This window comes from Pinus tabuliformis, chromosome 9 (assembly GCF_031772625.1).
Source record: "Pinus tabuliformis cultivar Carrire ecotype Pingquan chromosome 9, CPIR1, whole genome shotgun sequence".
In the NCBI taxonomy this organism is placed as follows: Eukaryota; Viridiplantae; Streptophyta; class Pinopsida; order Pinales; family Pinaceae; genus Pinus; species Pinus tabuliformis.
In genome coordinates, this window is record NC_142307.1 from 515,919,306 (window position 1) to 515,942,406 (window position 23,101).

Consider the following 23,101-nt stretch of genomic DNA (forward strand, 5'->3'; position numbering starts at 1 on the left):
CATGGAAACATTTCTCATCATGGTAACGCGCTATCCAAAATGACAACTATATAAGTTATCTTAAAGTATTCAAATCGAGATGAGTATATTTTGAAGTCAACATATCGATAAAACCTGTGATATTCTATTATTTTTCAGAGTTTATATTAACTAAAACAAAATAATTTTCAAGTCCATTTACACAAATCAGATATTTTGAAATGCTCATCGTGCGTATATTATTAAATCGAAACGAAATAGTTTTTCAAATCCAGATTCAAAGAAGACAACATTTTACTTTATTTTAAAATTATTTTTTTAGTAAAGGTGGATAGACGATTTATTTTAATACAAAGTTTTATGAAAGCCAAACATTTTATTTATTTATTATTATTTATTTATTTTTCCGATGATATTTTTGATACCAGAAGAAGCAGAGATGCAGTGGTAAGCTGAAAGCAAAGCGGGAGATGTTGTAAATGGCGAGCATGCGTGAAGAATGAAAAATGGCTTCCTTGAGTATACATAAGAATATCGTGCTGCACATTAAGGTTTCAAAATACATGTCCGAGCCTTTCAGTGGTCTGCATTTGCGGCTGATACCTTCTCGACTTCTCTGATTTTTATAATTAAATGCACCGCTTCATGGCGGAGGAAGTCACATTTTGAGTGCGTGAAGAGTCTTTGAAGTTTTACTCTGTAAGTCGGTGCTGAAATTGAATCAGAAGGACGTAAGCATAAGCATTCGGAGTTCTTTATTTATATTATCCTTTTTCCATTCGAAAAATTGATGTTCAAAACCCTAACATTTTTTTCACGGGTTCTTTAGTGACAAAGATACTTGCAAGAAGCACTGTTACCAGTTTTGCAATCGAGAAATGACTGTTATTGCCTGAAATTTTCAGTTGGATTTGAGTTTAAAGAAAATTTTAAGCAAACCCAGCTTGAGGTTAGCTAGACTTTAATTTTTTGAGATTAGAGTTGAACACACCTAGGATTTCTGCTGTAGTGAGTGTTGATGGTGGAGTGATGCTGGAGTTGTGAAAGACGCAAGTAGAGAAAACGAATCTGTATTGTAGTCTATGTTTGGAGTTGAATTTGAAAATTTGGTAAAGCATTTATTATTGCTCGGTTTTTGCGGCAGAAAAACTGTTGGCTGGTTTGAATTTAAAATCTATGCATGGAGGGCAGAGAATCAATGGGATTGAGCGGACCTGGGTCATTTGGTTCGATTTTACACAGAGGAGTGGGTTCTCCTCCAGCAGGTATGCCCACGCCTTCGTCGGCACCAGCGGCTATACATACCCCGGCCGCATTGCGACCTGTGGTGAGTTCGGTCATAGGTATAGCGTCCAACCCCAACAATCCTAATTCTGCTTCCTATGCAACCGACTCACCAGCTACCGTTGTTCCTCATGGTGTGAACATGGGAGTGGGGATGGCTGTTAGCGTGGCACGGACAGAGCCGCTCAAGCGGAAGAGGGGAAGGCCTAGGAAATATGGGCCTGATGGAAGTATGGCATTGGCCTTAGCTCCATTGTCATCAGTTCAAGGATCATTTTCACCTACACAGAAACGAGGTAGAGGGAGGCCACCGGGTTCTGGTAGGAAGCAGCAGTTGGCTGCTCTTGGTAACCCCTTGCACTTCCTCCATAAACTTTTGCATTTATGTCGAAACTTGATTTTCTTTCGCATCGATATGTCGTGGTGTATGCACTTCTATGTCCAATATTTATCTTTAAAATTTGGATTTTTGCATTTATTTTATGTTTTCAATATGTATCTTTGAGTAATTTTACCTTTATTGTTAAATATATCATCATCGTTGGCCACTGGACTTTATCTTGTAAATACTAAAACCGATATATTTGGACCATTTTTCTGTTTGCAATGCAACTACATTTGCAGTAGAATGGGAATTTCCGGATTGTCGATTTCATTTATTCAATCTTGACGAACTTAAAGTTTTCAGGGGAATTGTTGAGTTGCTTATAAGAGCTGTTGCACGCAATTATTCACTCTTTTTCTTGGAGCTTAATTTGGCGAAAAAGGTTTCGTTTTTTCAGTTTTGACTATCTTAAATTGTTAGAGGAACTATTAAGTTGCTTATAAGTGCTGTCAAAAAAGGTTGCGTATAACAGTGCTCCTATTTGAAACTTCCAATCCTGCGTATCTGAAGGTATACAGTAGAATTAGTGAAAACAATTGAAGGCAAGTTTAAATCTAGAAAAACATACGAGATTTGCAGCATTTGGAATCTCAAATTGAGCCACATTTACTCTCTGACGGTGACATTCATAGTTCTTAAAAGTGTATGATGCACGCTTTGGGAGATTTCTGCTGGTGGGAAATATTACGCTTGAATAGTTGTGAAGTTCGCTATTCCTACCTTAACTATGTTACTGAATACGACGTAGTACTATAGCAGCACTGTTGTTTAAGAAGAATCATATTGATTTTACCATGGAGAGACGACAACTTTTCTGTTACTAATGTTTAAGGAATTCATCTCATGTGGAATTACATACTCTCTCATCAGTGTTTAAAGAGCTCACTAGTTGTCTTTTTTGTTAGGGGAATGGCTTGCTGGCTCTGCAGGGATGGGTTTCACGCCTCATGTTATAACAATAGCAGCAGGCGAGGTATGTGACTGCTCGGACAATTTTTTGTTCAAGTTGAATTATTGTTTCCAATATCTGCCTTTGCTTATATTTCTGTGTTTATATTATGATGAACCCTAAAGTTAAAACTGTTATGGATTGAATAGTGCTAACAATGAACTAATATAACTGTGACAACAGATTTAGTTAGGAACAAACGCAGATTTAGCTATAACAGCAGTTGATTCAGCAGTGACAGAAGTAAATTTAAACAAGAATATTCTGAAATATTTCTTAGCTGCATGTCCAGCTGTTGGAACAATAGCTAAATGAAAGAGATTCCAGCATGAAAACCCTTCAAAACTGAGCATAGGTAGAATTTAGACAAATTAGATCTTAACCGAAAATCAGTGTGTACTTGAATATCGTATAACTTAGAAAACAACACATAAAACAGAGGAAAATTCCTGAGAGGTTATGGTTGCCAACCGAGACCCAGATTAAACAATACTTCCCATACCAAAACTCTATGTGATATGTCTTGCCCAAATGCCAAACCTTCTATTTATGCTAGTTCCTCCTCCTTAGCCCAAGAGATAAAGTAGGTACTCCATAGATATTAACCTCCATATAGACCCACAAATTAATGGAATATCCAACTACCTCCATCTAACGGATCAGGTTAGTTTCACCTACCCCATGAGGACAAGACCAAACACATGAAGGCAATGGTTCTTCATCTACCTCTAAGTTGAGTCCTAACCTCTGCTGACCAATTCCACCAACTACAGCTTAGCATAATATCCTCTATGACTAAAAATTAACAATGACTCCATAATGTAAAGTGCACATGATACATTATCCTTGAGCAACAGTGCCCACTGCTTGAATTGTTCTGCCTTAAAAGAAATTGGGGCACGGGATGTTAAAATGTTTCCAGATCCCGGCTCCAAATGAATGATATGGTTGTCAGAGTTCTTACGTTGTTGCTTGTTAGTGTTTCTCCTTGCCCAGGGAGCAGCAGAGAGCAGATCCCTATCCTGGTGCAGCAGATCCATACCTTGGGATGTGTATAGAGTATTGATAAATGATGGAACTAGGCACAACACTAGTTACTTAGGGAAGGGGGCTGTTGTTATGTAGGGGTGAGTTAGGAGGGTGCATACATGCCTCTAGCATGCATGTACCAGTCCCTAGTTCAGATCTGGTTCTGTTCATTTTTAGTTTAGTTCAGAGTCAGTTTAGTCCCACATGCATTTCTATTATTGTCTAGGGTGCGCATGCTTGGAGTTTTTCAGTATTAGACAGAGGGAGTAGATATCAAGGAGAGCATTCATGCATGCTCCAGCTCATATTCCAGTTGAGGTGCCCTTTACGTGGTACACTTATCCATGCAATGAGGGCACACAGAGTTATTAGAGTAGGGTTAGTGTTTGACAAAATCAAACCATGTAGGCTTTTGCATGTGTCTAGGTTCATTATACTTTCCCTCCCTTCCTATTCTATAAAGGAGATCCAGGGTGCACCGCTGTGTTGGTTGGCGAGGTTTTCCTTGAGCTATTGCAGTGCTTTTTGTATTCTAGTATTCAGTAGAAGATAGATGTGATTGAGTTCAGATCCATTTGTTTGCTCTTTGAATTTTCAGTATGTAGTAGATTAGCATACTTAGATCTACTATTTTGATTGAAGCTTTCAAGTTTTCGGCTACCTAGTATTTTGGTAATTCTAAGTGCAGAATCTGCATATCATGGTTTTAAAATCAACATGGTATCATAGCACATGTTGAAACTTTGATGAATCTGTGTATGGATAAGACTGCAACCTGTCAGAGGGAGTTGTTAGATGACTTCAGGGGTTGGATGCCTGATCTTCAGTGAGTGAAGCAGATCTGAAGCTCTAAAGGGTGGTGGGTTGTGATGCCCTAGTTTCTATAGGGATTGGAGTGCTATTATTTTTTTGTTCCTAAAAAGGGAAATCTGCCCTTGCGTGAGGTTGCAGATATGATTCATTTTTGGCTGATCTATTGTTTGAGTTTTGTTTGTAGAGCTGCAGGAATGACTAGTCTTAGTCTCCAAAGAGTGTCACATGTTGGAGGATGGCTCCAACTTTGTACCCTGGAAGTGTAGACTGCAAATGCTCTTGGAGGAAGTAGATCTATAGAGTTTTATGGATACCAAGGTTGAGAGCCTACTAGTGCTGTTCCATTGGTTCATCATAATAATAAGATGGCCAAAGTAAAGAGAATGATCATGAATTCTTTGAGGGACTAGTTGATCCCTCACATCGTAGAGAAAAAGACGATGAATGTCTCCCACATGATGCTTTGGAAGAACATGCTCACCGACTTCCGCATAAGCAATGTTGATACCACGGTGAGCTATATGATGAATATCATTGACTTGAGAGATCAATGTGTAGCCAAGGGAGACAAGGTTGATGAGGGTGAGTTAGTTTGGATAACTCTGAATGGATTCTCATAATCTCAGGAACCATTTGTTTGGGGCATATGCGAAACTATGGGATGACTTCATCCAAGAGGAGACAAGGTTGGAGATTATAGCAACCAAAGATGAGGAGGTTTGAAGCCTAGCCCTCATGTGAAGGTGAGGAGAGGATGTAAGAAAGAAGCTATGGAGGGTTGGAAGAACAAGTAGGGAGAATTGGGTTCTTTGAAGTAGGGGATAAAATATTTGAGCCATATAAAGTGCTTTAAGTGCAATGAGAATGGCCAATATGTTTCTCAATGTCTTAAGAAGAAGAAGGGGAAGGTTAAGCAACAACAATGAAAACTATTTGCAGGTAGTGCGAAGTCTTCTGCAGGAGCAAATGTGCTTGCATCTAGATTGGAGACAATGTTGTCCATGTTGTCAGGCCATTCTACTAACATTGTTTTTGGTGTTGAGTGGTATGTGGACAGTGCAACTTCTAGGAACATGACAACCAACAAACCAATGTTCTTTAGGCTAGAAGAATGAGATTTCAGAATGCAGGTGGATCTTGGTGATGATGCCAAGTACTTAGTGACTCGGATGGGTTCTATCTCATTTTCCATGCCAACAGGTGAGGTCCTTGAGTTACATGAGGTATTGTTTGCTATTGGTTTAACCAAGAATCTTCTTTTGGTTTCTTATGTAACAAATAAAAAGCATAGGGTTGAGTTTGATGATTAGCAAGTGATCATTAGAAAACATAGACTTGATCTTGGTTGGGTTTTGACTAGAGGAGCGCGTGTGGGTGGCCTTTATAGGTTGCTAACATATTTTATGAAGCATGAAACTTTGTTGCATAACAATGACAATCTTTTTGAGCTTTGGTATAGATAATTAGGTTACTTGCATCGAAACCTTGCCTTTTCTGAAGAACATAATGGTGGCACGATTCGATTTCAAGGTAAAGAGGACCTAAGTGTGCATGGGATGTGCACTTTACCAAGCATGCAAACATTGATTTCTCAATTAGTGAGCACAAACTGAGAGTGATTCTTGATCTAGTACATTTAGATGTATATGGAGCCATGTCATAAGCTTTGATGACAAGTTATATCGATTACCTTTCTTTCATTGATGATTCTTTTAGGAAAACTTGAATATATTTGATGAGACTAAAGATGAGGTCTTTAGCAGGTTCTAAGAGTTAAAAACTCTTTTGGAGATCCATACAAGTAGGGAGATGAAGCCATTGAGATCTAATAATAGAGGAGAGTATACCTCTAAGGAGTTTGATTTATTTTGTAGAGAAGTGGGGATCAAGAAGGAGTTCACAGTGGCTTATGTTTGATAATAGAATGAGGTTGTTGAAAGGAAAAATGGTTCTAATGTGGATATATCTAGGCCGTGGTTCTCGACCTAGAGTTGCACATGTTTCTTTGGGAAAAAACTTACAATATAAATGTCTGCATCTTGAACAAGTGTTGTCATAGTGTATTAAAGGCCAAAACATTAGAGGAAGCTATCCCCGTGAGAAGCCTTGGGTATCACACTTTTGTGTTTTCAAATCTCCTATATATATATATTCATATTCTCGAGGAAAAAGAACTAAACTGGAACCCTCTAGTGTGCAAGGTGTTTTTGTTGGATATTATGAGTCGTCCAAGGCCTACAGAGTCTACATTCCATCTTGACCAAGATGACAATAATGAGCCAAGATGTGAATGCATGGTCCTTGCAATATGAAGAGCCTTGAACATAAGTTTTAAAGAGATAAGATAAGATAAGTATATTAATGTCCAACAAATGACTACAAAAGTAGGTCAACAAGACTAAAATAATTTATTTGTTTAAATTGTACAATGTGGAATTGCAAAACATCTCTTATAAAAGCAAGAAAGATGGATAGACTCTTTAAAAGAGCACGTAAAGTAAAATATAGTGTACCACAAGAAGGTATGCTCTGTGCATGGTTAAAGTTAATGGGGTTTGGTGGTATAATCCTTCAAGGGCCTAGAAGTGAGTTAGCCTTGGTCTTCTAACATTTGAGGCCATGGAAGGGAAGCTTTGAATGGATCATTGGCTACTATAGATGTAGGGTGTTTGACATTGGCATTGTTTGGAATTGGTCTGGATTTTAGGATGTTGAGATCTAGACTGTTTGTTGGTATCCCTGTAGGGTGGGTGCTGCACACAATGGGGACCTTGAGGTCTGTAGTGACAACTCCTTAGGGACTTTGAGGAGGTTTATTTGGGGCTAGCTGGTTAAGGCCTTATAGAATGGGGCCTTGATAGATTCATAAGGGTTTGATAGGTATCCCTTGAACTCAGGTTGAGGCAATGTGGAAGTAGGAGGATCTGTTTTATAGGATCTAGTTTGGAGAACAAAGAGAGAGTCCTAGATCTATGCTCCATAGCCTTTCTTATGAAGAGAGTGAGTTGCGAGTCAACATTGATTAATATATCACAAGAACATGTTTAGGGAGCATTTGCCCCTTGAAAAAGGCAATAGAGTTGCCATTTGAACATTTGAAGGTAAGATGTTCCTTAGTCTTTGTTTCATGCAAGTGACAAAGTTATCGTAGTTTGTTTAACTCCAAATTTGGTGATTTGTCTCAATTCATAGTCTATGAGATCAAACATTGAATTATTATAGAGGAACTAGAGAGCATGTTGCTTGTTACCTCTCAAACAATGTTATCGGAGCCAGACTGTTCATCAAACTTGTAGAACCCAAAAATGTGAATTGGACTAGAACTAGAAAAGAAGTGACCAAAAAACTAGTTGACCAAAGAATACAAAAAATATTCAAAAGTTAAGGAAAAACATATATATTCAAGTGCATCCATATGAATCCAACACAAATATGCAAAAGTTGTCATTTATATAGCAAGTAAGAGTGCATATAACCATAATAGCACTTAGTGCAATGCATCTCTGAACCAAAATATATCAAGAAACATACTTGAAATGGCCTCTAGAATCCAAGAATAAGCTTAGTACTAAACTACAATGCTACTAGTACTAATGTCTATCATTAGAATCATCAACTTGCTCCTCATCATTGTAATAGATCTGACTTCCAGGTATATGAAAATGGAAATATGCTCAGTACTTCAATTATACCCAAGAGCCAATACAAGAGCAAAACAGATAAACTTCAGATCTTTATTAATATCAAACCCTTGAGGTAGGGTAACACCATACAATCACCCCTTAAGGAAGGAGAACACTCCACATTGAGCCATATGCTTGCCAATACAATAATCCTTCACATCTCTCAATGGGGAGTCTCTAGCTTCTATATAGGCTTCATACATACAATACTCTGGGTCATTACCATGGGTTTCTTAATACCATATATCTAATACAATGGGCTTCTCACATTATTCCTAACTACTAGTGGTCCCTTACATGATGCCGGTTAACCACTTTATTTATTAACTATGGCCCACTTATTTATTATCCTTACATCTCATTATTACCTTATTCCCTTGGGTACATCCCTCTGGATCCCATAATATCCCCCTAGGTATACTACATTCCACCCCCCTTAAACATGTTTTGTCCCTAAAACATAAGAAGAGCACAAATAATAAGATCTACTCAAAAGAGTAGTCCACTGGTACCATGCATGTGCATCTAGCTAGCCCGGAGACAGGTGATTACTTGATCTAGCCGGTGCCTCGCTTGCTTGAGATGGGAGTTGATCCTGGCGGTTCCTCTGTGTTGATGTGCTGTGGTTGGATCTTCACACCTCTCTATCTGTCGTGCGGGGGTTGTTGTCCTTGTTGCTAATTCGTTGCCATCGTGTTGGTTGTTTTCTTGCTGGGTGATGTGGGTGGTGATATGCTGAAGTTTTAACCAATGGTGTATCTTTCTTTAATTCACCACCTAATGGAGCCTGATGGGTCTCTGGAACATGTTGTGGCTCTTGCAATTGTTGCTTATCTTCGAGTATTACTTCAACCACGGACTCTTCATCTGATGTATTAGTACCTGTAACATTTTCTGCTTTAGCCTCCTTGGATTCTACCTGTTTATTGATGGAAATATTATGTAATGTAATTTTCTTCTTTTTATACCAGAGCTTCAGGAATTTCTTCTGCACATTAATATTGATAGTACCAACAGATTCCATCCAAGGGTATCCCAACACAACATCCACATTAGCCATATTTGAAGCATGAAAATCCGAATGCAATACATACTTATCCATAGAAATCTTCAAATCTTTATAAACTTGCAGCTGTTAATTATTAACATGTGTGTGCTCCATTTGTTTGGCTGAGACTTGCAGTCTTTTAGCCAAATGAACATTAATAAAATTATGTTTGCTATTAGGATTGATAGACACAATTATCTTCTCTTTCTGAATACATCCATGAACTTGTAATAAGGAGATATCATCAGAAAATAACCCTTTCTGTGTTTCATTCTCTTGTTGTGTAGCATGAGACCATTTGTCCAAAAAGAGTTTTTCAAATTCTTCATCCGAAAGTTTGGACAACTTTTTGCTATCAAGTGAGCTCCACCATATGGCAGCCTCATCTTTCACCCAAAGGCATACGAAACCTTTCCAATATTTCTGAGAGGTTTTCTTAAGGTCTTTTATGAATTCTTCAATAGTAGGACCATTATCTTTCCCTGTAAAAAAATCCTTGCTAGAAGCCATGAAGAGGGTTTTGAAAAAATCACTTACTTTGGCGAAAATTTAAAATGGACACAACTCGATAAATATGGCTTAGAATCCTTATTATAACCTGTTTTTGGAAATGGAATGACCATTCTGCATCTTCCCATGTGATACAAATCCCGATCTGGGCACTTTGGAATTTCATATTCGCGCTGCAACCGACCCACCGTCACAAAAAATTCTGAAAAAAAGAGTTGATTTTAAATCAGCGATATCTCCCTCATTCGGACTTCGATTTGACCGATTTTTTTTCTTCAATTTGGGTTATTTTTCAAGAGGATCCCAGATTTTCAAGTAGTTTCTCAAAATGCCCCACAAAACTGCAAAAAATAACTGGAGATTCGACGTCCACGAATTTTCGTTAGAAAAATTTCTGCAACATAGCTGATTTTTAAATCAGCGATATCCCCCTCATCGGGACTCCGATTCAACCAATATTTTTTTTAAATTAGATAGTTTTTCAAGAGGATCTTAGATCTGCAATTAGTTTTTCAAAATTCCCCACCAAAATTGCAAAAATGATTGGAGATCCGTTGTGCACGAATTTTGTCAGAAAAAATTTCTGCAACACAACTGATTTTTAAATCAGCGATATCTCCCTCACCCGGACTCAGATTTTTTTATTTTTATTTTTATTTATTTATTTATTTTATTTTATTTATTTATTTATTTTTTAATTTGGGTAGTTTTTCGCAAAGAACCCATATCTGTAATTTGTTTCTGCAAATTTTGCACCAGAAGTTTCAGATCTGATTTGCAAACTTGCCGCCCCAAAACATTCCTACAAAAACAAAAAAAAAATCTCCCCGCTTGGCCTAAGAAAGTGCTCTGATACCACTTGTAATAGATCTGATCTGCAAATATATGAAAATAGAAATATGCCCAATACTTCAATTATATCCAAGAGCCAATACAAGAGCAAAATAGATAAACTTCAAATCTTTATTAATATCGAATTCTCGAGGTAGGGTAACACCATACAATCAGTCCTTAAGAAAGGAGAACACTCCGTAAGCCATAGGCTTTCCAATACATAATCCTTCACATCTCTCAATGGGGAGTCTACAGCCTCTATATAGGCTTTATACATACAATACCTTGGGTCATTACCATGGGTTTCTCAATACCATATATCTAATACAATGGGCTTATCACATTATTCCTAACTACTAGTGGTCCCTTACATGATGCATGTTAACCACTTTATTTATTAACTATGGCCCACTTATTTATTATCCTTACATTTCATTATTACCTTATTCCCTTGGGTACCTCCCTCTGTACCTCATAATATCGCCCCTAGGTATACTGCAATCGTTAGCCATAGAATGAGTAGACTCTATAGTGGGATTTTAAGAAGCTCAAATGAATAGTGTGAGTGAAATAAGTGGGGTGTGTCTTTAAATAGGTTTTAGGGGGGCCTAGAGTTGTTTTGGAGGTGGGCCACCCCACAAGACTTATTAAATATTAAAAAAAATGACTTTTTTGGGTTCTAAGTTGCACTGTACAACATTGTATGGAACTCATTGGTTTGGTGCAAAAAGTTTGGTTTTGTATTTGTTACCCACCACTTGTGAGTAGTGTATATAGGATAATTTTTTTCCTCCTAGATGGTCCTCAGCCGACAGCGAGCAGCCCCTTGCAGCCACCAGATAGCTCGATGTGCCATTATCTCCGCCACCTGCGCCAGTCATGTGGTCCCTAGCCCACTTGTTATGATTGTATGTTTGAAGGTGGGCCTCCCAACCCCGAAGCTTATGACTTTTCATTGGTATAATTGAGTAATTTTCCTTACTTGTCATGGGCACTTTTGGGCATGGATTGGTGGGGGAATTTGGCTTAAAGAGTGGGCTAGGTTTGTACTCTTGTCTCCACTACCATATTTCGTGGTTAGCCTTGTATCCTAGTCTTGTGGGATCTCCTCTACTAGCCATTAGCTTTAGGGTTGGCACTACATGGGAAACCTCAATTCTGGTTGTGTGGATCCGCTTCCCGACACCATATACATCACTCCCTTCCACTCATTTTAGCCCTATTCCTTTATTTTCCCATCTAGGTCCACATGTGTCCACTGGGTCCACATAGGGTTAGCCTTCCCTTCCCCTCGTCCACGCCTTGGGTTAGGCCTAAAACTATGCTTGAAGGTTAATGCAGCTAAAAAGAAAAGAAAAGTCATAATTTGGCCACTCTCAGTAGGAAAGGTACCACAAAATGCAAAAGATGGCCGGAACATACAAATTTAGCACATGGGCAAAAGTCAAACATGAGGTTTACCTCTTATTAATGGACATCACCCTAGTTCCTATGGGCCCTAGAGGAGCCCCCATATATCATTAAGGAACTTATGATTGTCCCAACCCTTGGTGGGCGATGAACTACCCCACCTTAAGGGGGTATCCACGGCTATATACCACACAACATGCTCTCATCCCCTGGAACCCCAAGCAATTATGAAGAAAAATCAATCAAAGGCAAAAGGCATATGAAGAAGGCTGGAAAAACAAAGGCCAGGGTAACTCATGTACCACGATTTGCTCCCTCCTACACTCATATACCCAAGTGTGGGCTTCCCTTTATTATGGCTACCCTTGTACCACCTAATAGGGTCCTTGGTTAACCTCCTTATTGAACTTGGAGACACTTGTACATGCTAAAGCCCGCTATGGAAGGGCATGCCACCATGAATTGCTCCATTGATTCCATGACTTGTAAGCTCTTTTACTTGATTATTCTAATGATTTGTTGTATTGGAGGGCACGGGGACGCATTGGATTTTATGCAAGATTGCAGGTGGGTCTCCATTTGGGGTTTGGTCTCCCTATATTGGGTCCTAGCCCTCTAGAGGGCCACATTGGCACTTAAGTCACCTAACACGGGGATTCGAGACACGTAGGATTCGAGATTCGTGGTGTCAGATTCGGACATGTTGACCCCCTAGAACAGGACACGTAGGATTCGTTTTATATATATATATATCTATCTATATATATATATATATTAAAAATTAGATATTTCTTACACAAATTTTAATTAATGATACAAATTTATTGATTTCAAACATAGATCTTCATCTATAGCTATTAGCATGCATAGTACATAAAATTCAAATAAATGTCAGTGGTACTACTCACATAAATGATAAATCTATTAAAAATTTAAATCATGATTCATAATTCATAACTGAAAGACAACTTACAACTACAAGATAGTAAGATAAACACACTGACAATTGTAGTTTTCTCATTAAGTCATCAAATCAAAATGTGTTACATAGGTAGTGCTAGTGCAATGCCAATGGTAAATAGAAATAGAAAATATAAAACAACTACAGGTATACAAGCCTCAAGGCATCAATCAACATCAAAATCAGCATCAATGTCCTCATCATCATGGTCCCCACTGCTCTTCTCTGCATCCTCCTCCTCCCCTGTATCCATAGTCGCCTCTGCATCTGCTGGTGTGGAGGATGACCCCTCTAAGTCATCAAATCTAACAGGCTCTAGCACTGGATAATTTAGATCCATGTTGGCCAATGCCAGCTCAACGCTGGTGTCCAGACCCATATCATTATGAACAGTGTTACTTGGGAGCGGGAGCGAAAGCGGGGAGCGGGAACGAAAACGTGAGCGGGAGCGACATTTTCAGAAGCTCCTGGTTTGGTGCTCTTGATTAAATACGAGTTCCATACCCTAATACATGACAAAATTCAATGGAAACATTGCAATCCCCTAATCCTAAAATCCTGAAAAACTGATAAGTCTGCTGGATTTTGAATGAAATCTAAAATTCTACTTTCTCCATATATAATCCAATGAGGTTGGAACCACTCTCAAACATCCTGAGTCATTTCATGGTAATGTTAAAAATTTAAGTAAAAGGATGAAAATGAAGATTAAGGAGAATGTCACTTTTACTTTAAGAATTTAACATTACCATGAATAGCATATCAATACTAGGGCCTAGACTTGATCATGAAGCTGCCAAAACGCTTGCCAAATGAAAATATGCGTGGCTGTAATGACCAAATGCGGCCTTTTCATACCCGCGCAGGTCACTTTTTGAGCCTAGCGAGTCCTGGAAACAGGACACGATTCCCAAAATCGTGACACGCAGATGAAAATCGGGACACGACCTCGGATTCGACGAGTCAGGAAAGGACACGACGTGTCATTGGATTTGGACACGAATCAGGGCAGAATCGCGTCGGACACGCTGGATTCGGGATTCGAGGGGCCTCTAGGACGAATCCGGTTATCTAGATTGGCACTTGTAGGGTGAGCGTTAAGAGCCATGGGCCTCCACCATAACAAAGATTGTTTCATAGATCCCAAGCACCAAATATTGATTGCTCGTGTTCCACCTTGTTGGATGAGGATGATGAACTTGGTTCACCATGCCTAACTGACTTCACATTTGCACCTTGGCAGACGTTCCAAGGTCTAGAGGAGCTTTCCTGCTGTAGAGGGATGACCTAGTTTGTCATCGTAGCCCTTACAGATGGTTTACAAGCATTTTCGATCCACTTGGAGACACATGAGGATGTCCTTGAGGCACCACCCCCACTCGGGAGCACCACAAGTTCTTGCTGGAAAAACAAGGTGCCAACCCCTTGTCCACTATGTTGGGAGTCCATTTTCACATCATGGCACCCCTTGGACTTCATTAGGCCTCTTAAAAGGCCCAACGACTCATTATGTTGATCACTCTGCCCTCTTGAGAGGCTTATCTTTATGTTATTGAGCTATTTGGTGGGCTTGTCACCAAAAGTATTGTTATTATGCACATTATTTTATTTTAGGGGCATTATTAGTCCAAATTAGGCCATTCGAATTCATTAGAGATTGTATAAATAGATGAGAGGTGATTCACTCTCTCATCATCACTTGGGTTGGGTTATTAGCTCTTGTGAGATTTTCACTATCCTTTTTGGAGGACGAGTTTGGATGATATATTTGAATTTTGATATTTGGCTTTGTCTCCCTTGTCTTGGAGCTTCATTATTGGCATAATTTGATGATTGGATATACTCTTTTGTACATGTAAGTCCTCTTTTCATGCATATTCTTGTTGTTTACTATGTCACATGAATGTTGCTGGGATTTTCGGTATACAAGTTTGAAATTTACTGCTTTCCTATACAAATTGGTGGAAGTTTTGATCTTTTATAGCGTTGCATCATGTAAATGGCCATGTATGAATGGGTGAATGTTCTTAGAGATAATTTATGCTAAATACATCTCGATAAGTCATCAATTGTTGCAAATCGAAGTACAAAGTCCTTGAAATAGTTGCTCTCATGCCCTCATGCCATGCAAAGTTGCTTGAAGGCCTCCTTCATTGGGTGAATTCTTTCCAAACAATAAATTCTCCTTGACTCCATCTCTCCCAAAGGACAAGGCACTAATCCTTCCATAGGTGGTCACTTTCAAAGCTTATTTCTCTCACCTCTCCTTCTTTTTCTAGGCCTAGCCTCCATAGGTCATCTAGGGCATCAATTATCTCACATTCTAGCCATCAGTAGACTTCGATCTCTTGCCCGTTATTGCGTTGGGGTTTCCTTTAGAGGCTTTCCAAATTTCACTAAATTCTGACGATGGAATCTCGAGATATTGGAAAACCTAGCTCAAGGATCATTTCTTGCCCTAGGTTTCCCTTGGCTAGTGACCTCACTTGGATCCTTGCACTTTATTCCAAAAAGATTTGTCCATTGATCCTCTTCTCTTCCACAATTAGGTCAAGCCCCTCCTTAAGTGATCAATCCCACTTCCTTGACCTAATTCTGCGTCCACTTGGTCTCGTGTGGTCTCGCAACCTAAAAATTCCTTTCCCACAAAGATCATACAAAGACGAATTCTCCATAAGGATTTCTAGGCCTAGGAATCATCTTTACAAGATATACTCCCAAACCCTAGCCTCGAGAATCCTTTTATCCCTTCCTAGAGAGCCTATCAACTTGCTTCCCGAGCAAGAAAACCATACAATTGAGTCTCTTGTGAATAGGCCATAGGAATTACTCCTTATCCTCGTATTGACCTTCTCATCTTGTGATTTCCCTTTATACCAGGTCTCCTCCCATTGGTGAAAGTCCATAAAGAGCAGGTAGCCTTAGCTAAGGTGACAATGGGCTATCTCTCCATTGTTGCCCTTGACCTAGCAGTTGCCCTTTAGGATCCCATCCTAGGACCCCTGCTAGTTTGAGTGGTAACATTATTGAACTGGCCTTTTTCAGTCCATGACCACAGGTCAAACTATTTTTTTGCTTGAAATCAGTTGGACTGGCCAGGTCAGTCTGGTCTGGTTTGGTTATGATAACATTGCTCTCCAAGTTTCACTTCTTAAGACAAAGTCCTAAAGCTCAAGCAAGGCCTTGGAGGAACTATGATGGAGTCCAATGTCACCTGATTTACCTTGTTAACACTTAAACTTGACTTTGTTTTGGCATAAAGGGGCTTTCGTGAAACAAAATCTCCAGAATTTAGACAATGGATTGCAAGGTGAAATGGAGAGTAAATTCCAACACAAGAGTTATTTGTGTGTAGTACATGCTCTGCTTCGGAAGCTGTCCTGTTATCGATCAATCTGTTTGCTAAGGTCCTTGCAACCTACTATGCTTAGCACACACAAGATATGTGTCCACTGTCACCTTGTCCCATATCCCCACTTTTTAATCCCAACTTCCTCCTGAAAGGCTATGGGAGGATTCTTGTTTGATACCTCAACCAAGTGAGGACTAGTGCCTTAAATATGGTCTACTAGTGAAGTGGAGGAGTTAATTGTTTGATGTCCTATTGGTTTGTTGTGTGTAATATGCCAAAAATACTTGTAACCAGCAATATGTAATGCTCAATCTCAAGAAATATATCAGTATGGAAGTCAAAATGAGTGTATTGAAAATATGCTAATGAAATATGAAGTTATTTCTGTGATAGTATTGTTTGTTAGAGGGGTTGTAGTGTTAATTTGCTGGCTTTCTTGTGTTTGCACACTGTAAGAGTCTGCACTAAAATGCAGGGACAACAAACAATACCCCTTGAAATGACCACTGTATTAGTGTCCAAACACTCCAAGATTTAGGGGTTGGGAGGCTAGGAGATCTTGGATCGACCCTTTAGCATCACTCCAAAGCTTTTAACCAACAACAAATTGAAATTTTTAGTAAGCTGGAAATTTAATTTGTGGGGTCTTGGGATCAAATTCCACTTGGTGCTATTCCCAAGAATTTTCAGTTACGATTTTAAACTAAGAACAACTGTAAATAATGACTTTTAGGCTTTATAAATGAAAGATAAACAAGATAATTTGATATAGCACCTATCTATTAAATTCCAAAGTAGAATACTTACAAGTTACTTCTATGGTGTTGGGGAACCTGCAAAACTTGCAAATCTGTTAGCTTACAATAAGGAAAAATGCAGATCTGGAACAAAAAAGTTAATACAAAATGAAATTTACATGCAATAATAGTTCAAAACTTAGTGTATTAACCCTGGGTTAAGGTATAATTTTATTTCCCACAACTCCAATGCAAATAAACTAACTTTTAATGATAAAACTTGTAAAAATCAGCTAGTAAATTATCTAAAATGAAACATACAGTTAAAAGGTTTTTATTTTTTTACCTTGTATCACAACAAATTATCTTAAGATGTTGGGCTGTGATATACACTTGCACTTAAGTCAACCTTGCATTTTGACAGTGAGGTGGGCATGGTCTTGAAAGAGAAAATTGTCCCCACCTTTGTCTTGAAACTATCCATGCCTTTCAGATCCAAGTAGGAGCGACCCTTAGCGTGGCGTCTTCGATCTTCATATCAACTTTGCGATGGATGCAAACCTTTAGAAGATTGATCCAACCTTTGTTTGAGTAACACATCTGCAACAAAGAGATAGTGGCCTGGTGCCTAGTCTACCTCCTTTGCATGGCTATGTAGGCCCTCAACGTATTGTTCCTCTAACTTGCTGTGTAATTTTACTCAGCGTGAATTATTTTAGATTATAACAAGTTACAACAATATCCAAGAAAATACAATATAATAAAAGCCAACCCACATAATGCTTGCACAAAGGATTGCAAAAAAAGGCCTTTGTTATGGCATATGATCTCACAACACAACAACTTCTTTCTAGAGGACATGTTAGCCTTTTAGAAAACTTTTTTAACTGCTAAATATCAACCAGCTAATGACTAGTTAACTCTTCCTGTAGGAAATATTATTTGCTTACTAGCCGCATGTCGAAGACAAAGTGATATTATCAAAATATTACAATTACATTCATAGATTTGCCCACTAAGGGGTTGAATTGACTCAAATTTCCCTTGGAGATCCAACGTCCCCTTTGCTCATGGCTTGAAAGACCAAAAATATAGAATAGTAAATTTTGGAATTCCATTGTGTCCAACTAAAATGACTACTAGATGGCTTGACTTAGTCCATGCAACTTGACTTGGCCCATAGTGGAGTTCGACTTTGTTGATGTAGAGTTTGATTTGACTTTTCAATGGCTTGAAGGGTGCCCACTTCTTTACTTTTGGTCCATAGTGCCCCAATATTTTACTTTGAATTCCAAAATGGCTAGAATTGACTTGTAGACTTGACCATAGTGGTTAGTACAACTTGAATTCACCACCTTTTGCCTAGTTTTTCAATGCCTTGATGAATTTGACAGCTGTGCCAACTAGTGCTATTCAAGCACATGGATCATGTGCTCTATGGTGAGCACGTCGCTGAGTTGGAGCCAGATGTGTCCCACCAAAAGTGGGTAACCCATAGGATTTTTTTTTCCTTATTTGATAGCTAGCTAGTTAGTAGCCATATGGTAGTCTGCATATCATTATGCCTCATTTCTCCACCTATTCCTTCGGTCAATGCTCTCACCCATCTAATATTCTTCTTGAAGGAAGGTGGGTCATCTATTAACAGGTACATTAACCATTCTAGCAAGCATATGCTTTCATCCAATGTTATGGGCATATTAACAAGCATCACAAGACAAAATAGATGATTGACTAATCTCGATTGTATTGTTGTTCCCACACTTCACTTGGGAGGTTAGACTTGGAATCTAGTTCAATGGGTCCTCGTTTGAGGCCTTAGGGTTAGGAAGGGAACTACTAGGGAGGCACTAATTGATATAGCATGTCCAAGGTATTCCATACTTACCACATTCCTTCTCTCCTGTTTATCCAACTTTGTTCTTTGGGCTAGTAGTTGTTGGTCATTGGGATTGGCGCCCTATATTGATATCCTTGAGTCAGGGCCTATAAACATGGCCATGGGGGTTGATGTAGTTGAAAGAACAATAAGATCATATAAAGCCACAGTGAAAGAAAATGTAAAATGTAAAAGATGGTTGGGATACATTTAGCATGTGGGCAAAAGCCTAACATGAGCTCTACCCCCCTCATTAGCCATCACCTAGTTTATCAAAGCATTTAGTGCTTCATCCAAATAAAGGAGCTCTTGGATGTCCCAACCCCAATGAGAGAGAAACAAATACATCTTAAAGGGATATTGGAAAAGCATAAAGCAAGCTCAGGCTCCTAAGCTATGCACCAAATAAAGATAAATCATTAAAGACACACTAGAGGGGTGGAAAAAGTAGGCCAAGGAAAGCGGTAACTCATGAGTCATGCCACCACTTTGTCTCCCTCCTTACATCATTACACTCTGAATGTTGGACCCCCATTAGTTGGTCTCATGGTTGTGGCATTTTCCTTGATGTCTCTCCCACTCCATGACATCCATACTACGCACACCTATGGGTTGATGGGTCAACCTAGGACATGTAACTCCCCTTGGGGGCTAGAAACACCTAATAGGGTTGTTGACCCAGTTGTCCCTAACATAAGTGAGGTAACTTGTATATAGGTCTTGATCTAGTAAGATATTTGAAGGTGAGTTTTGTGTGAAGTATTTCTGTGCCCTTAGCATTAGATATGGTCCATTATGATGCTTTAATGGTTTCATGTTCCTAATGAAGTTGATCTCACTTGATCTTGAGAGGTTTTGTTCAGGTAGTTTCACACATGTAATAGAGATCCCTTGAGGGATAGCTTGATTCTTCTTCAATACCTTCCAGAGGGTACTTTGCCCCGTTAGAGGGGCAGACATGACTTTGTGGCCCCAACAATGCCCCTCCAGAGATGAGTGTTGGGCCTTGAGCAACTTCCACATGCTCCTACACCTCTGGATGGTCCTCTAGATGTTGAAATGCTAAGCTTCAAAACTTGGGTGTAGGACTATTTGAAGATTTGCCCAAATGGACCTAGGATGCCCCCAGGCTGGCTTGATCCCATTTGATGGATGTTACCTTGTTCTAGAGCCCAGGTGAAAATGGTTACTTGGGAGGGCTAGCACATCCCTCTTTGATGCCAACGCCTTCCCAAAGAGGTGCCATGTCACTCTCAAATGCATGAAAAGGGTAACGTAGGGCTTCTTTTGGATGACATCATAGTGGAGGAGGTGCCTTTTGGAGATGCACACATGCACTTTGAGATTTTCTTGGAGTGAGGAGCACTCTTGGACCATTGCCTCAGTTCCTTGATGCATTATTGCCTATTTTGGAGGATGATGTCATGGTGGATACCATTTTTCTCCCACATGTGTGGGTTATTTTTGGTATTTTGCTATGTTTTAAAGCTATTTCAAATTTGGCTTGTGTGTTGAATTTTGTACAAGATGAGCAATAGAAACCAATTTTCTAATCTAATAATAACTTCCTAATGATCTTTACCAATTTCATCTTTATGCCATTAATATGATTGAGCAATTTTACACATAAAATCTCAACAGTGATGCAGTGAAAACAGTAAGATCATAAAGAGACAACCATGCACAATAGAGACATCAAATTTTCCCTGGGAAACCCAAACTTGGGAGAAAACCGAGCAACTCTTCTTCTAGGAGAAATTATTCTTCATCAAGGTTCACAATTAAAATTGTCTAGAATTCTGTGCCAAAATCCAAGTCCAAGATACCGGTCAAACTTGGTCAAATACCAGTGAGTCAATTCTAGTCAAACCATCTAAAGTACAAAAGTCAATTTGTCCTCTTTTCTACTCCTTTCTGCGGCTGCTTGAGAAGATATGTTGTGTTGTTGTGAGTTGTCGAAATGAGGAACAATAATTGTGCATATATATACTAGTTAAATGGGGTGAATTTGACCAAGAGTCACACCCTTTCATGTTGTTTCTGACTTGATGTTTTGGAGCCTACATGAACCCCAAAAATTAGAAATGTAATTTTTTATTTTCATAATTTTCCTAGGCCGACTTAGGTTGATTCTTGGCATGCGGGAATAACTCCCTATACTACATAAAAATCAACACTCCCTTGTAGAGAGGGAGGTATTCTCCTTGGCTGCAACAGATTTCCCCTTAGCTAAAATTTTTCCTTCATAAGAAAAGTTCATGAGCTTGCTATGTTGATGCATGTCTATGAACCACTCCAACTTGGAGTGGGTAATGTGAGTATCCATGGCCTTTTACCTCTAGCCAAAGTCCTTTATGGATCCTCAGGTAAATGTATCAGTGTCCTCTGGTCAAAGTCCTTTATGACCTAGCCAAGTCCTTTTGGCTTCTTAGGAGAGAATTTGTTAGAAAATCATAAAGGTAGACAAATTCTCTTATCTTGATTGTTACTTGTGATTATATTTGAATTCTTACTGTCTTCTTTTATCTTCTTATCATCAAGCAACTATCAAAACATAAATACATAAAGATCAACACAACAAAGACACAGGATGTAGGCTCTCAGCTAGGTCTAAAACCCCTCTTCCAAGGGAAAACCCAAAACTTCTCCTCTTTCTTTAGAACCAAATCAAATGAGATAACCAAGACTTTTGACCAAACCAAAAGACCTCTTCCAATCCACCAAGTCAGCCTCCCAAGATGATTAGTCAAACTTCCATAGCCAACTCTAGTCAAACTGCTTCAATCTTGCAACAAACTCAAGTTTTGGCCTTCCTGCTTAAGAATTTCAGCCCTACAGCAGTCTTGCAACTTCGGCCCTCTTGTAGGCTACAACAACCCAAAAACTCACACATGTGGTAGAAAATAGAGAATTTCGGTTTCCTTTTGCTTGACAAGTGTCTCCTTCTTCTTCGATAGGGTTTCCCCTTCTTTTCTGTACTTCCTTCTTCCTCTTGCAACTGCAATTGAACTTGCCTGATTGGATGTCCAAAGTAGTACTGCTTTTATAGTCATTCTATGAGGTCGAATTCCTTCAATGAGGCTGACTTGACTGGAGGGCAGGCTGACTTGGTGGAGTGACAAATGACTCTTTTTACATAAAAATAATTTTCTTCTTTGACATAATGATCCCAATAAGGGTCTAGGACAAAATGACATGGACAATGACTCATGACACAAACCCTAGAAGCACTCAATGTGCAAAATAAATAAAGCATGAAACCCATGCTTACGAATAATTTTTCATTTACAATAAATTTTTCTTTTCCTTTCTTTTGACAAATACATTACATCATGACTCAAATACAATTATGAAGACCGATACTAGTTACATTTCTCGACACTCCCTCTTAACTAGGGAGGCATTCATAATTGTTCAATCAGTACAAGGTTGACCTCAATTTGAAATCTTCTTAAGAAGAGTAGAACAACATACACAATGCTTGGGATACCCTCACTGCCAAGATATCCTCCCTGTTACCACTCAAACTAGCAAGGGTCCTAGAGGGGCACTTGCTAGGTCAAGAGCAACAATGAAGCTAAAGGCCACTGTCACCACAACTAAAGCTTCCTACTCTTTATGGACTTTCACCGATGGGGGAGACCCGATATATAGAGAATCACTTATGAAGGATAAATCGACTAAGATGGATGTGAAGTGATGTCGATGACCCTTTCTTAGGAGAGACTCAAGAGTGGGACTTTCTTGCTTCTTAAGCAAGGTGCAAGGTTCTCTAGGATAGGGGAAATAGGGACTCGAGAGATTGTTTTAGGGAATGTGACTTGCAATGGAGCTTCCTAAACTCTAAAATCCTAGTGGAACTTGGTTTCCCAAGTGGTTTTTGAAGAGTTCACTTTGATAAGATATGGGACCACACGGGACCAAGTGGACCCAAGGGTAGGTCAAGGGGGTAGGTTTTAGCAACAAATGATATGTTTGACCTATTTCGGAGCGGGAAAGGGACGAAAGAAAGAATTTTTAATGCAAGATAACGGGAGGGTCCCAATGAGGCTTCTAGCTTAAGGAAACCAAGGGCAAGATTCAATTTCGAGGCTAGGGCTTGAGATATCTCAAAATCGCACTGTCAAAATCTCCTCAAATTTGGAGGGTACTTAGGAGACACACCAGCGCAGGAGAGGCCAAGAGATCGAAGTTTTTCTATGGGTGGTTTGCAAGATAAATGATGCCCTAGGAGACCTAATGGGCTAG

The 23,101-nt window shown here is 39.2% G+C and overlaps 1 protein-coding gene across 4 annotated transcripts in view; it reads left to right on the forward strand.

Moving 5' to 3' along the window:
- The first annotated feature begins 365 nt into the window (after positions 1-365).
- LOC149149467 (AT-hook motif nuclear-localized protein 9-like) overlaps positions 366-23,101 on the forward strand; it is a 144,181-nt gene continuing 121,445 nt past the window's right edge. Inside the window, exons 1-3 of one of the 4 annotated variants that reach the window (XM_089445474.1) lie at positions 366-710; positions 1,124-1,610; positions 2,554-2,621. In XM_089445474.1, the coding sequence (XP_089301600.1) occupies positions 1,160-1,610; positions 2,554-2,621 (519 nt within the window). In that variant the 5' untranslated portion in view covers positions 366-710; positions 1,124-1,159. Of the gene's footprint in view, positions 1,611-2,553; positions 2,622-23,101 lie in introns of all 4 variants that reach the window. The other 3 variants (XM_089445473.1, XM_089445475.1, XM_089445472.1) reach the window with 3 other exon arrangements.